General features: G+C 39.3%; 1 protein-coding gene across 5 annotated transcripts; it reads right to left on the minus strand.

Moving 5' to 3' along the window:
- Positions 1-794: 794 nt before the first annotated feature.
- Positions 795-14699, minus strand: LOC121312725 (MARVEL domain-containing protein 2-like). Of its 5 annotated transcripts, none has more exons than XM_041244451.1 (8): positions 14617-14699; positions 12905-12954; positions 8990-10158; positions 8086-8121; positions 5335-5483; positions 4875-5046; positions 2373-2423; positions 795-2018 (listed from the first exon to the last, which is right to left on the minus strand). In XM_041244451.1, exons 3-8 carry the CDS (start codon positions 10139-10141, stop codon positions 1896-1898), a joined length of 1683 nt encoding a protein of 560 aa, XP_041100385.1. In that variant the 5' UTR covers positions 10142-10158; positions 12905-12954; positions 14617-14699; the 3' UTR covers positions 795-1895. The 5 variants fall into 5 exon arrangements, with proteins under 5 accessions (XP_041100385.1, XP_041100376.1, XP_041100392.1 ...); XM_041244442.1 differs by having other exon boundaries at positions 12872-12954; XM_041244458.1 differs by having other exon boundaries at positions 5335-5480; positions 12872-12954; positions 14617-14694.
- Positions 14700-15505: the final 806 nt, after the last annotated feature.

The raw sequence follows: 15505 nt of genomic DNA on the forward strand, positions 1-15505 counted from the left end.
ATGGCAGCAGCAGGGGTGGTAGGTGCGATGTAATCACGCTTTGCACCGCGGTATCGGTATCCCGGTTCGGCCCGCCCTCCGCCTGTGTGTGATGCGCCTGTCTGTATTAACCGATGTACGCCACGATAGGGCGGCCCTACTGCACCGTGGTTAGATACCAGCAAAATCGCTATTTAACCGGATAAAATTGGTATGTTCTGAATTAAAACAAAGAACTAAAGGATCTTCAAGCCAAAAAAAAGACAATAATAATATTGCTAGTGCTAGTTTAAAGTATATTTCAAAACCTTTGTTTGAACTCCAATATAATTACAGTATTTAATCAAATAAATTTTAAAAAAAGTACAAGGAAAAAGAGGTTCTGTACGTCAGTAAATTCACCTAGTATCAGATTGAAATAGGTATCAACTGAAGTGTAACAGACTAGTCAAGATGTTAATCACGTTGTGGAAAAGCCCCTTCCAAGACAGTTCAAAGGAAGTTTCCAACAGATTTTTTTCACACATTTCTGAATGTTTTGTTTGAAATGTGCTTCAGGGTTTTAAGAATAACCCTTTTGATTTCTCAAAATACAATGTAGGGTGTCAGTATGAGAAGCACTGTCTCCTCAGGTAGCAGACTGTAGAACAAGTCGTTTAATTGAAACCCTCCTGGTAAAACCCCCTTTGTCAAATGTGTCTCCCCAAGTTACTGATCTTTCATTTGTAGCAATCTGTCCATAAACACAACCTGTAATCCTGTACAATATCAGAGTCCCATTCTGAAAGAGTTTTAATAGTAAATGCAGCTTTCAAATAAAAAGACAGGTATTTTATTAGAAATAACTGCACATCGTAAACAGCTGTTATTCGATTACAAACGACTTCATTACAGTGCTGTAACTACCAGTTTAAGGCCTCATGCACTATTCCAGTGACTGGTGAAAACACATGCTTTACACAAGGACACAACACACTCAGTTTTTAATCACATAAAGAAACAAACACAATAAACTAGAAACACAACATAGATTTAACAGACAAAGGAAAAATCATCACGCATTTCTACAAAGCAATTGCATTTGTTCTACTACATAAACACATACTGTTCAGGTGTGTGTGTGTGTGTGTGTATATATAAGAAAGAAATTAAGAAATTAGTAGTACTTATTAACATTTTCCAGGAGAACAGAAGGCCAGATACCTGTTACATTTTCATTCTCAAAAAGGTTTCTCTTGGTTGAGTATCACAGGTTTACAAGAACTCCACACTCAATGCATTGTAATAACGTCATTTTACCTCCTAGGAATGGATAAAAGACGATCAGTGAAAGCATACATTCAGAATTCTTCACATTGTTTTTGGACAAAGTCACCTTATCAGGAACGTATAAAAGGATCCATGTATTTTTCCACAGTTAAGGGCTTTTTCATTAATTTCCTATAAAGACATTTTACCAGGCTTAGACCAAAAAATAAAATAAAATCTATGTGAAATGCTGGACACAGAACATTTAATATTTTCCTTAAATCAACACAAATCTTACATGGTTTTTCCTGAAGACAACACTGTGCATAACATATTCTTCTGGTTTTACAAATCCCAATTAGACGTAATCCAGCACAACTGTACGTCGGGCATCATTGAGGGGTGCAAGCTGAAGGCTAATCAGTATCTGTGAAACCAGCCCAGTACTTTTTTTTTTTTTTTAACCCTCAATGAGCTTTGGAGACAATTTAAAACATGTTTTGGTTTTCTGCATGAATGTCCTGCACATGGGTTTACAGCAAAAGTACTTAATAGAAATTACACAAGTAAAAAAGAAAATAGTGAGCGAACACCTTTGTATAAAATTGCAGTGACACCACATTCTCAGACTAAATAATCAAATGATGGGCTCCCCCCTCAAGTTCAAGTTATGTACTGTAGCCATCGTTCCAGCCCATCACTTTGTCGTACTCCTGGATCTTCTGCTTGATGTGGGAGAGCTTACTCTTCAGGTATTCACAGCGTTCCTTTTTCTCCAAGAATGCAGGGTCCTGCAAAACACAACACCACCACACAGTGATTACAGCAATACATACCTGTATGCAATTACACTCTCAGATGAACAAACATTCATAGCACCTTCTTTAAAAGAGTTTAGAAAAAAAAAAAAAACTTTTTAAAAGTTAGTTCTGAATCGTAGAAATGCTGGTTTCCTCAACAGTCTAGAATAAAGTTTGATGCATACACACATTGCATTTAATCTATGAACACTGACTTTTAAAGTGCTCAATCTAGTATAACAGCCCTGCATTGGTTTAGATCTCAGCATTACACACTGTGCAAGCACAAAAACAAACAGCTTTGAACTCTCTTTTAAAAAGCTAAAATCTGCCCTCCAAACTTACATTCTTTTTCTTCTCATATTCCCCAAAAATTTTACATATCCGGTCATGCTCCTAAAATGAAGACAGTGTTTATTAGATGTTGCTTGAAGACGGCAATACAATTTAATTTAGAAACAAGCAACTTGTACCTAGGAGAACAAACAGCATGTTTTAGCATGTAGCACCTGGAGGCAAGCCAGCCTCGACTGGAGTCACACTCACTGCAAGAGGGCAGGAATTTCAAAGGGGGTGAACCCAGAAATATATAGTGAAAAGTTTCTTCTATATTTCATACCTTCTTAATTTAGAAATACTAAAACTTAGTAAATTAAAATGTGTTTCTTTTAGTATTTCAAAAATCAGCACTGTTGAGTGTTGTACAGTTATGGATGAAATACCATCTACATTATATATATATAATATATAATATATATATTTTCATATTAAATAGAAATGTCATGCACAATTAAAAGTAATGTATGCCACTTCCAAGCCAATAACTTACTACAGTAACATACATTTAAAAAAAGCAGTGCAGGATGTTCAGTGCTTTCTTCACACTGCTCTCTGCGTTAAACATGTATCGATGAATCCTGATTCTTTAAATGATATGTCGCATCGTAATAGAGGTGTGCATCGCTCACATACGTCACTAAACAGTTCTTGAATGAAGAGTGCATGTGTTTTACAGCTGGTGAGAAAACGTACTCTCCCTATCTCGTTTAATTTGTTATCTTATAAGTCCACTGTTAAATGATCATAGCCCATAGGGACCATCAAATGTCTGTGTGTGTGTGTATATACAGTGGCTTGCAAAAGTATTCAGACCCCTGACCAATTCTCTCATATTACTGAATTACAAATGGTACATTGAAATTTCATTCTGTTTGATATTTTATTTTTTAAGCACTGAAACTCAGAATCAATTATTGTAAGGTGACATTGGTTTTATCTTGGGAAATATTTTTAAGAAAAATAAAAAACCGAAATATCTTGCTTGCATAAGTATTCAACCCCTGTGCTGTGGAAGCTCCCAGTTTGCACCGATGAAAGAAATTGCCCTAACGAGGACACAATTACCTTACCATTGGCCTCCATCTGTGAACCATTAAAGTTGTGGTCAAATTTTCTGGATAAAAACCCCACTGTTGAAGGATCATTGGTAAGGCTGTGAATCTGAAGGAAAATTAAGACCAAAGAGCATTCTACAGAAGTTAGAGATAAAGTAATACAAATGCATAGATTAGGGAAAAGGTACAAAATGATATCCCAGTGAGCACAGTTGGATCAATAATCAGGAATTGGAAGCTGCATCACACCACCCAGGCACTGCCAAGAAAAGGCTGTCCCTCAAAACTCAGCACTCAAACAAGGAGACTTGTGAGAGAAGCCACAGAGGCCAACAATCACTTTGAAGGAGCTACAGAGTTCAGTGGCTGGGAGTGGAGTAATGGTGCAGTCAACCATATCAAGAGCTCTGCATAACACCGGCCTGTATGGGAGGGTGGCAAGAAAGAAGCCGTTACTCAAAAAGCACCATCTGAAAGCACGTCTGGAGTTTGCCAGAAAGTACTGCCCATGCCTCAAGACACACCATCCCTACAGTGAAGTATGGTGGTGGCAGCATCATGCTGTGGGGATGCTTCTCATCAGCAGGGACAGGGCATCTTGTTACAATTGAAGGAAGAATGGATGGAGCAAAATACAGGAAAATACTGCAAGAGAATCTGCTTCAGTCCGCTAAAAAACTGAAGCTTGGGAGGAAATTCACCTTTCAGCAGGACAATGATCCCAAGCACAAGGCCAAAGCAACATTGGAGTGGCTCAAGAACAAAAAGGTGAATGTCCTACAGTGGCCCATTCAAAGTCCTGATCTCAATCCCATTGAGAATCTGCGGCACTATTTGAAAACTGCGGTCCACAAGCATCGTACAACCAACCTGAACAACCTGGAGCAAATCTGCCAAGAAGAATGGGCCACAATCACTCCGACACAAAGTTTAAGTTTTAAGTCTTTTGGGGTAAGTATGTACCAGCTTTGCACACTCCGACACTGTGTGCAAAGCTGGTACATACTTACCCCAAAAGACTTAAAGCTGTTATTGCAGCGAAAGATGGCTCTACCAAATATTAATGTGTGGGGGTTGAATACTTATGCAAGCAAGATATTTCAGTTTTTTATTTTTCTTAAAAATATTTCCCAACATAAAACCAATGTCACCTTACAATAATTGATTTTGAGTTTCAGTGTTTAAAAATAAAATATCAAACAGAATGAAATTTCAATGTACCATTTGTAATTCAGTAATATGAGAGAATTGGTCAAGGGTCTGAATACTTTTGCAAGCCACTGTGTGTGTGTGTGTGTGTGTGTGTGTGTGTGTGTGTGTGTGTGTGTGTGTGTATATATATATATATATATATATATATATATATATATATATATATATATATATATATATATCTCGTGACATAAGTGGATAATTCCACCCCTACTGAACTGGGTCTGTTTCTTGCACAAACCATCTGGTTTTCTGGGAAACGTGGCAGTTTCTTCATCACTGAATCCATTTCAGTGAACTTCTTCAGGACTGCCTGGACTTCAGCATGAAGCTCTTTATATTCCGAGTGCTGGTCATTGAACACGGCTTTGTAGCGGTCTCGCTCGTCATCAGTCTTGATGTTAGGGTACTTACTGTTGGGACACAAGTATGGTTGGCACTGTTCAAAGCAGAACTCCTAGGCTTTACAAGTTAAAATTAAAAATATAATTTGAAGTGGTTAACATGACATTAAATATTCCACTTTTTCATTATTATTATTCACAATAAAGCAGAACCATTGATTTTGCCAGCAATTGTTTACTTTCAAAAGTAACCCTAAATTGACAGTAAAATCATCTGAGAGCATAACAGCATGTGTTTTACAGTAAGCGTGCCTCGTCTATACGCAACAGTGCAAGATTAGTATCTGCAGTACTTACACAACATAGTCTGGCACGACTACAGGGTTAGGAATGTGTCCTGCAGGAATGTGCCCGCTTAAAACCCCTGGTTTCATGTCCACTGGTCTGAACTCCTTGCGAATTACTGCAGGTGCTCCTGTCCTGCCGTCTCCTACCACAGCTCCCTGCTGAATAAACATTTTAACCTTTCTGGTGCATTGATGTGGTAAACTTACTTTCTAATCACACTGTATTTATACTGATTTTTTTTGGTATTTATTTCAAAACACTGTTTACCGTTTAGTAAACTATTTGGGTTTTAGGATTTTTGTTTATCATTCATGACAGGGAAATGATCTAAAAAGCAACCTGCAAACCTCCAAAGGATAAACATCTACCAGGTTACGTACATACCCCCCACAAAATGATAAACATATTAATATGAAAAAAACAGATGATTTTTAATGCTTTTCCCCTATGCTGGGAAATGAATAGTATGTTGAATAATGTATTCTAACATAAGCCTGTGCACAGTTTGATAAAGCTCAGATGATCAAGTCAATAAGCACATCTGAAGATATAGGTTAAAAAAAAAAAAGATAAACAGATTCATAACATCACCACTCTCAAGCCTGACCGCATTCATAGGTAGGTACCATGGCCAAGACTCTGATCCCATCAAGAACGAATGAATACCCATGCCAAGCTTTGCAACTGCATGATTGTTATGACAGGACAGGATCACCAGACGTACATCTGATAACCTCCTCTACTGTACACCCCCTCTGGCCAGGATCATGCATTACCACAGAGGAACCAAAGCAAACATTTCAACAAACTTGTTATAACTTGAATAATGTGTTGCTGCACTGAAACTAGAAACGTGTGCGATACTTTTTTAATGGTTCCAGCCTTTGACACCATGTTATGTTTAAACCTTATTTGTCACAAACGCTCATATTAAAATGCTTCATATAAATGAGTCCAGATAGTCATTACGGAACTCCTATGTGCACCTGAGCTATTCTTTGCTAGTTCTGTAAACTTTGCAGTTTGTTTGTCTTTTTACAAGCAATGCTTTATGAATATGACCCGTAGACTTAAAGCCCATCGTGCTTGCCAGAATTCTCACAGTAAAATATAAACAGTGATAACGTATATCAAACAAGGTTTAGGCTCCTGAGAGATTTTATTTGCTTTTTTGTTGAGTTATTGGCTGAAATGGCAGCAAACACACGCGAACAATGCAATCTTGTTTGCTTAACAATAATACACGGCTGCTATCTTGTAATGGCAAGTAACAATCAGTTGAGGAAGAAGTGCATTAGGCTATTCATATTTGGACTAGGGCACAGCCTTGTAAAGTTGATAAAGCGCTAGCACAAATTCTAAAGGATCAACTGTCCAGATGAATGGGCCTCTACAAGAGACAGCTCTAACACTTCACATCACGATATGAAACCTGCTGGTTTCTTATTGACCCCCCCTTAATTCATATTACTACATTCAATAAAAACGTGAACTGAAGTCAGTGCAAAAATCAGGGTTATACATTTAAGGACTTTGTTGATGGAGGTTGTTTAAAATGAAAAAGACCGCTTAATATTTTATACACTAGGAATGAATACATTGTCATTTCCCCCCCCCCCCCGGAGGCTGATTCATATACAAATAAACACCACCATTCTACTGTGCAGAAGAGTGTTCCTCTCACTCCTTTAATGGGCGATATGATCAGAGTACTCCATAGCATTGTTTTACTGTAACACACTACAAATTAGACTTTCATTTTCAAGACAATTCAAAATTAAAGAATATTCAAAGATTTGTTTACATTTTGAAAGAATATTGTAAAAACTTATCAGTATTGTTTTTGTGCTCTGACACTGCTGACAGCAGGGTAAAGGCCAACCACAAGACTAAGAGGAGGTGGTTAGTCTGGAAAATTCAGTATCAGGAACTCGAGATCAACAAGGAAGTCCTGCTGCCAGGGAACATGTTGTGTTTTTCTGCTTTTTTGTTTTCAAACAAATATTGCCTGAAACCTCCGCCCTGGGCCTTTGAATTATAATGATATCTTCTTCTGTACGGAGAAGCAATAAGCAAACTTCTAGGGCTAAAAGTGAAGTGTGACAATGAATGGTGTTCATCTACAGCGATGCGGTTTTCAAACAGAAAATGCTAATATTTAGTAAACAGCAGTGCCTGGAACGCAAAAACATAAAATATACTTGAATCTGTCCTGAACACAGTCAGCACTTAAATAAGCGTTGACTCTGGGGGCATGTCCTACAGACCACGGGTAAAATAAATAACCTGCAATATGAACTTGAACAACCTGTCCTTCAGAAAATCACTACAGAACTAGTACAGCAGAGATGGCGACTTTTTAAACTGACAGCATGCTTTGCGACAGTTGACGGCAGAAATTAATACTCTCACCTTACGATTTCAGCATATTTTTGTGCTTAACCAAACACTTTTTACCAGGTGAAATGTGCTAGTGAAGTTATTATACATTTAGTAGTCATTTATCCAAAATATAACAACTCCTCATTGGACTGTGTTTAGAGAAACTTAGAACATATTATTACACAATTGAACAGTCTGGTATCGGTGTCTTTCAGCACCATTTCCCAATGTATTTAACACTTGTACTAATTTAAACCATGTTTAGAAATGTGTACTCCCTGGGTTAATTCAAACACTTAATTATATATAGTACACAGGTAAATAGATCCATACATTTCAATCAAGGAGGTACAAATTTGAACAAAGCAAAACAGTTACCGTCAATTTAGGTCCAGCTGGTTCTGATGTTTTCATCTAAAAATATAAAACAAACATACAGACAGGATCAATAACAGGTCCCGTCACTGGTGACAAGTCAGGGCTCTTCTGCAGCAGGTTGCTTTCTACAGCAGGTGTACATTAGTGGAGAGCATTGACTGTTCTGAAGACAGGTAGTCTTTATTGCAGGTTTTACCTGAATGCCTTCACATTCAGTGCTTTATTACTTATACTCCGTTTACACTACTCAATGTTAAGCCATCTCTGAGACGGCTTCAATCTTTTCTGTAGTGTAAACGCAGCCGTCCCAGGTCCAGCCATCCTAAAAGGGTCCTGCGATAGAAATCTGGTAACCCTGGATGTGAATACACGTATAAACATTACTATCAGGACCAAAAGCTCTTAAAGGACTGGATTCGCCCCTTAAAGGACGTTTCGGTTTCTGAAAGGCTTTATTTTTTAACTGCATCATTGAAAGCATTGTCAGACTGATGTGGAAATGTAGCCTATACAATAACACCAGTTTCTTTAAAACGTCCGATAGGCAAGTTTTCAACATTTTGCTCCAAAATGAAATCTTAATGAGCGGAAACAAACGACAGGCTTGTTGAACGGGTGGCTCAAATGATAAGAATCTTTTAATCGGATCGACTCAGAGCCAGTACAGATCCGAATTGTTAGTCTAAACGCACTAAAAGTCTCAATGTTTCCTACCTCTATAAATGCAGACTGCTCTGCGTAACCTTTTAGGTCTGATTCACAAACCTTATATAAACATTTCAATACAGGTCTCCCCGGGTACCAGATGGTGCCTCCCAACTCACTTTATCTATTTCATGGTAGCACACAGCACCGCCAAACAGGTCACTGAGGTGTTGTTTAACACCATACGCGTTTCGCTTACCTCATGTTCCCTATGCTGCTTGTACCTCCTTGCAGTCTCATGTCTCCACAGCTTCAGGCAGACGATAGCACTGATGAGGTACATCAACACGGTGACAAACAGAAAGATCATCCCTGCCGTCTGCCCCCCTTCCACTCGGCAGAAGGCTCCATTGATGCCGTTGTTAAACAGCGGGTAGGAGCAGAGCCCTCCTCGATTCGTGTCGTTCACATAGACGATCGCGGCGGCCAGGTACAAAATGAAGAGGGCAATGTTCAGGCCGAACTCCGTCAGGGGCCACCAGTGGGAGTCCAGGAGAATGGTGCGGTAGTACATGGTCATGCCAAGAACCAGAAGGATCACTGTCACCAGCCAGGCCAGCCCGGCCACCACCAAGACAAAGGGAGTTTTGGGCCCACTGTAGTAGTACCCCCCATACGCGCTGCTCCCCCCGTAATCGTAAGGCTGCCGGTACCCGAACATGTTGAACCACTCGTTGTCCTTGTGAATGTAGGCGCAGACGCAGGCAAAGACAGCCGCGCCGAGCAGCAACTCAAAGACAGCCAGGATTCGCAGCAGGCCAGGCCAGGACTTCATGTACGAGTATTTCATGTGGTATTCCTCCACCCTCTCGCTGTAGGTCATAGCCGTGTGGTGTGTCCTCCTGTCCAGGGAATCGTAGGGGTCATGCGGGAGCATGGGCAGGCGGGAGTTGTAGCTGCTCCCTGAGGCCCCGTAGGGATCCCGGTAGGAGCTGGCGGCCGAGGTCTTCATCTTGCGGGTGTCAAGGGAGGGGGAGGCTGGAGGGGAGCACTCTTTCCCACGGCTGGCGGGGCTGTCCGAGTCTGCGGCAGACATGTCGAGCTGCGGCTCGCTGCGGCTGCCCCGGAAGAAGTTCTTCACAGAGTCCGGGATGAACCGCCTCACAGGTTTCAGTTCTATGGCTTCGACCGGCTCGTCGTTCTCACTGTGGTAAAATTCAGGGCCGACTGGGGGGTGAATGGGTAGCGCAGGCGGAGGAAGGGGGTCAGCGCTCCGGGCCAAATCGCTGCCCCTCAGCTCATCCAAAGACCTTCTTGAGTCCACTGGAACAGGGGGGTCCACTGAAACTTCATCATATCGAGGGCCCCGGATCCGATCGAATCGGACTGAAGAACTTCCTCCAGACGACATCTGAAATATTCTCTGCCCTGTAGGGGGGGAATAGGAAGGGACAACATTTGTTTTTACCTCATCTGGAAACAAAAAACCCATTAAGGCTGTATGCAAGTTTAAATGGTTAATTACGGAAAACAAAATGGTACACAATTGCCAATAATTCCACGTTTTCAATAAACTTACACTATTTTACAATCTCACCCAGTGTGACCCAATACAAGAGAATTGGGTGTACAAGATTAAACTGGTCACCTCCGCCACTTTAAAAGAAATACTAAGATGTTTTTTTCATCCCCTTACCCCTCTCCTCTCCACACAACTCCCCCAGACTAGGGAACTAAATTGAGGAGACGTTATTCATTTTTCCTGGTGAAACTAAAGGAAAGAAAAGAACTAACCCGAAGGAATTTGTTTGCTCAGGAGTGGTGTACAGGGAGTGTTATACACAATGTCAGAATGCAACCTCTGTCCATTGTACTGCAAGAGATAGATGCCTTACAGTTTACACAGAGTCATCCTCCCCGATGTCATTCTACATTGTGCAGACATGTGCCCCATTGACAAGATATTAGCCTTTTTAGAATATATTCTCAGGTTCAGTGAAAATACGATCCTGAGGATTAAAGTATGGTGTACTATTTGACATGCCCTGGTGATTTCATCACATTCTGAGAGACCCTGCAAACTGTGTATGCGTTTGTTGCTTTGGTACGGCAGTCCACGCAAGTGACTCATGAAGGGTTAACATCAGATCATCTGCCAGCTGCAGTATGTGATAAAGTAAAGCAAGAATCCAGCAGTCTCATCCACCATATAACCCACAAGGCCTATATGGATTTAGACCTTGTTATTAAAGTATGACATCTCTCAACTGAAAATCCGACCTGCATTGAAGTGTTTAAATACAGTAAGTCCTAGGGAAAGTGACAAAGGCTATCAAAAACTTTTATTTAAATAACTTTATCTGTAACTACCGCCCTGCAGGAAATGACTTGGCAGTTTTGGGAAAGCAAGCAATTCCAATTCAGCTTCTAAGCACATCAATTACACCCCTCCAGTACAATGTTATGTAGGAATCTGGACCAGGTCCCGCTAGGAACAAAGGGGCGAGGTTCAAAGCACTTCCTCCGGTCTTTACTTCTGTTTTTTTTAAAAGGAGAAAAGACTGATGATTTAAAAAAAAAAAAAATTGTAAAACAACCAAGCAGAACAATTCAATGCCTCTTCAGCACTCAAGCTGCTTGTTTCTCATTTTGTAACATGGATTTTTCTCCTCTCAAAAAATAAAACACAAGATAATTAGATGCTGGAGTAAAAGCTTTGCAAACATGTCCCTGTTCCAATCAAGTTTTATTTTGTAGTGGGGTTGCAGGTATAATTGCACACAGAACAAACAAGAAAACTAAACAACTTTACTCCATGCTGTTTTATAAAGAGAAATGATCGACTGTTACATCTAAACGCTCTTGGCTTAAACACACACTCATAAAACAAATAACTGGGAAGAAAAGTGTGCAAAAAAAAGCTAAAACCTTAAAGCTATATTGCTGTAATTTAGGAAAAAAAATATTACAGTACATTTTATATATATATATATGTGTGTGTGTGTGTGTGTGTGTGTGTGTGTGTGTATATATATATATATAATATATATATATATATATATATATATATATATATATATAATTACAGTAAGAAGCCATATTTTTCTAATAGGTAAATCAGCTTATCGTCATCGGCACCAGTTCTGCTCTGTTGCATTTGAATCACAGACAACCGTGCGTGTGTTTATTCATATACAGCATGTGCCTATTTGGGGAGTTTTCAAGTTTAACCCAAATGCAGAAAAAAGCATTTGGGGGGACAAATCGGGTACAACCTGAAAATCAGACGCCCTAATTATATGTTGTGGTGAAGGGGATGGCCACACCAGACATTACATCTTCGCTTCAATGACAGAATAAGAGCAGAAAGGAATTCAGATTTGCTAAACCCTCTCGGCTTATCAAAGGGGTTTGAATGCAGCCGAGATAAACTGGTCGGTTTATAATGCTAGAATCAACCCAAAGAAACTAGCATGACATAGTAAAGCTTTTTGTTCTGAAAATAGCTGTTCTCTACCTGGGAAGGCCGGTTTATTGTAGCTGTGTATTCCCTTAGGGATGAATGGGTTACTGGCTAAAGAAATCGTTTCAAATTCAAGATTCAAATCACAGAGATCAGGCACACTTACCTACCAACTTCCATAACTATTCAACACTCAACCCCATTTAGAAATGACTGCCTCTGAATTTTAGTATTTCTAAACAAACAACAGCTGCAGCACATAATGCACAAAATAATCCCAAACAGCAATTATTTTATTTTAGTTTTGATCAGCTGTTACTTTTGCTATTTGACTTACACAGCAAATGTAAAATTGTGATGAAAGACTGATGGCAAGAAATCAATAAGCTGACCATGGCTAACCAACATTTTTGTACTTAAACGTTATTACTGTATTTTTCTACTGGTGCATTAAGTGAATTTTTTGTACTGATGAATTAAGTGAATTTAATTATAATTAAACATCAGGATCATATTTCAAAGCAGCACTTACACTGGAGTGATTTAGAATGATCAGAAAGGCTCAAAACAATAAAATCATGCAACCTCTTCTTTTTGTTAGTATCACACTATTAGCATAATTTGCTTATCATTGTGATTAGTGGGTTAGTGTTAAAAAAAATAGTTTCACTTAAATACCTCGTAAGCACGCAGCAACTCTGCAAGACTTACATGGCCTTGCTGGAAATGTCCAAGCTTTCTCTCACCAAGGGGCCAAGCACCTGCAAGAGAGAGACAATGGTGAAACCTGTCATTCATATTCACAGACACAGCAGTGCTATTGTGTGATCTGCTGCTATTCAAGCTTACTTCCCCATGCAAACTGAAACCATGAATACGACAGCACTTGGAGTGCACTTTACAGGGATGGGAATAAGTCTCCCATTGCATAGATGTGTGCCCCATTCCTGGTTTTACTATGTTCAAGACACTCCTGAGTTTGTTATCTATGCACTTTGTCTAATCAAGCTTGTATTATAACCTGGAATAGGTGAAACTGGTATGCAAGAGGAGTTCCTGCTTTATAATGGTCATCAAGGCCTGTTTTCTTTGAAATGACCAGTGTAATGTACCTTAAGAGAACCCATGAGGTGCTTTAATGTGGCTTGAAATCAAATCTACTTAATTTTTTCAATAGGTGTTCTTTAGAGTAAAACTATAAGCAGCTAAGTCAAGGCAGGTTATAGCTAGTGCCAAGGTGTTTAGAAGTTCTCTAGAACCTTACATTTAGTCTTTAAATCAAGCTGGTTACTGGAAATACTTAAATAGCACTCAGATAATCTGGTTTCTGCATTTAAATAATGCCTTCTCATATTCGAATGTGTTTACTTACAGCATCTGCACTCATTAGGTGCTTTATCGACTGCATTTGTAAATCACATTGCTTCCCGATTGCTTGTACTTGCTGTGTTTGGATGTGTATAACTTCTATATAGTGGAACTTCAATGTACTCAGGCATTAAAATACCCAAATCTTACAATGGGAACGTTTTAACATAACGTTATTTGAAATCGGAAATCTGGACTTGAACATGTTAATGTACTAACAGATTTGCATTTCCATACAATAAATTAATATACATGATTGCAAATGTATGTCAAAGAAATGTATTTTTTTCCTCTGGTGGGCGGGCCATACGATAACAGCCTTGAATTGTTCATATTTTCAAAATGTTTATCATACCCGGCACTTTTTTTTTTGTTGCTTACGTGCTACTGTACCAAATAACTTGATTCATCAAATTGCAGCGCTTTACAGAAAAACCTGCTTTATCCGTGCCTTCGTTTGTTTAGTTCAGTGTAGCATATCGAGGCCAAACCAAATCAGTGCCCCCCGAAACAAAACCACTAACACAGTTCTGTGTGAAGCTCCTGATTTTGAACATAAAGTTATTATTTTCTCTTCGGATCCGAATGGCACTGATTTGGTTTGGCCTCGGGCTTCAGCAACAGTGTCAGACCAACATATAACAATATAAACAAATATTGATATAACCGCCGCGGTTCAGTTCACGTTCACCTGCAGTGTTGGTCACGGTATTATACACCCTACTTACGTTAAATCAAAAATATATTTACACACACTTAAAACGCTTTCTTGAAACGAAAGCTAAAACCTCATTCTCATTGTTTGTTCGTAACCGTACCAACAACATCTTAACTGACCTACACACTAAACTAAACTCTAATTACGGTAAATTCCCCTGAAAACAACTAACCAGTGTCGTTACAGGGTTTTTCTTTTTTAAACAAAAAAACAAAGTTTCATGAAATCAATATTAATAACCCTGTATAAATCTAATGAAGTCTGTACTCCCCATTAAAATTATGCTGCAGTACTCATCGCCAGGCAGGTTAAAAGTTGTTGAAATGGTGTTTCTTACCTGTTTGTTAAATTGTCTTCCCTTTCCCTGTATCACCCAAAACATGGCGAGCGACACAACCGCCTGGGAATCGATCACGTGACACACCCATCCTCCCCCCCCCCCCGAGAATGACGTCGGCAGATGTCTCACAGGTAAACACACCTGGCCAGCCAAGAGCGCGGAGCCAGCGATGCTGCTGCTGCAGGGTAGTAAAACTGGAATTGAGTAATCCCGGGCAAATGCTATATCAGATACTTATCCGGGTGCTTCGAAATTAACCATTTCTATGCGCCCGTTTACACCACTGGCACTATTGATTCAAATAAATAAACACCGAGTTTCAGTACATACCGGGTATTTTAACAGTGGGTTGTAGGTTAACCTGCTGACATTCCAATCAAGGTTCCATGTGTTTTGTTTTTTTAAGGAGTGATACACTTAGAAATGTACTATGCATGCAGAACTGAATATAACAAGAAGTGTCGTAAAACACAAACTATCAAATTAATGGAATTATGTAACGGGGGATACAATGGACCTCGTTCAAAACAGGACAAAGGTTTTTTTTTTTGTGTATATATATATAGTTCTCTTATTTGTTAAATGTTTTTGTACTCGTTTTTTGTCAGCTTTTTTGGTCATTACTCTGTCGTTTCAATGAGATTCCTCCTGATTCGTTTAACATAAATAAAATATATATACGCCCTAAATCAATAATTAAATAAATAAGAACATTAACAAACAGGGTGTTTATTTTGTTTCCTTCCTTAGCTTCCTTTAAAAAAAACAACTCTGAGAACTATACAAACACAAGAAAAAAAGGGGGGCATATTGTTTCAAATCTGGCCCTTTGCCTAACCCAGAAATGGGCTTCTCCATGATGTAACAAGTTGGCATCTCAGTGCAT

This window comes from Polyodon spathula, chromosome 1 (assembly GCF_017654505.1).
Source record: "Polyodon spathula isolate WHYD16114869_AA chromosome 1, ASM1765450v1, whole genome shotgun sequence".
NCBI classification, from domain to species: Eukaryota; Metazoa; Chordata; class Actinopteri; order Acipenseriformes; family Polyodontidae; genus Polyodon; species Polyodon spathula.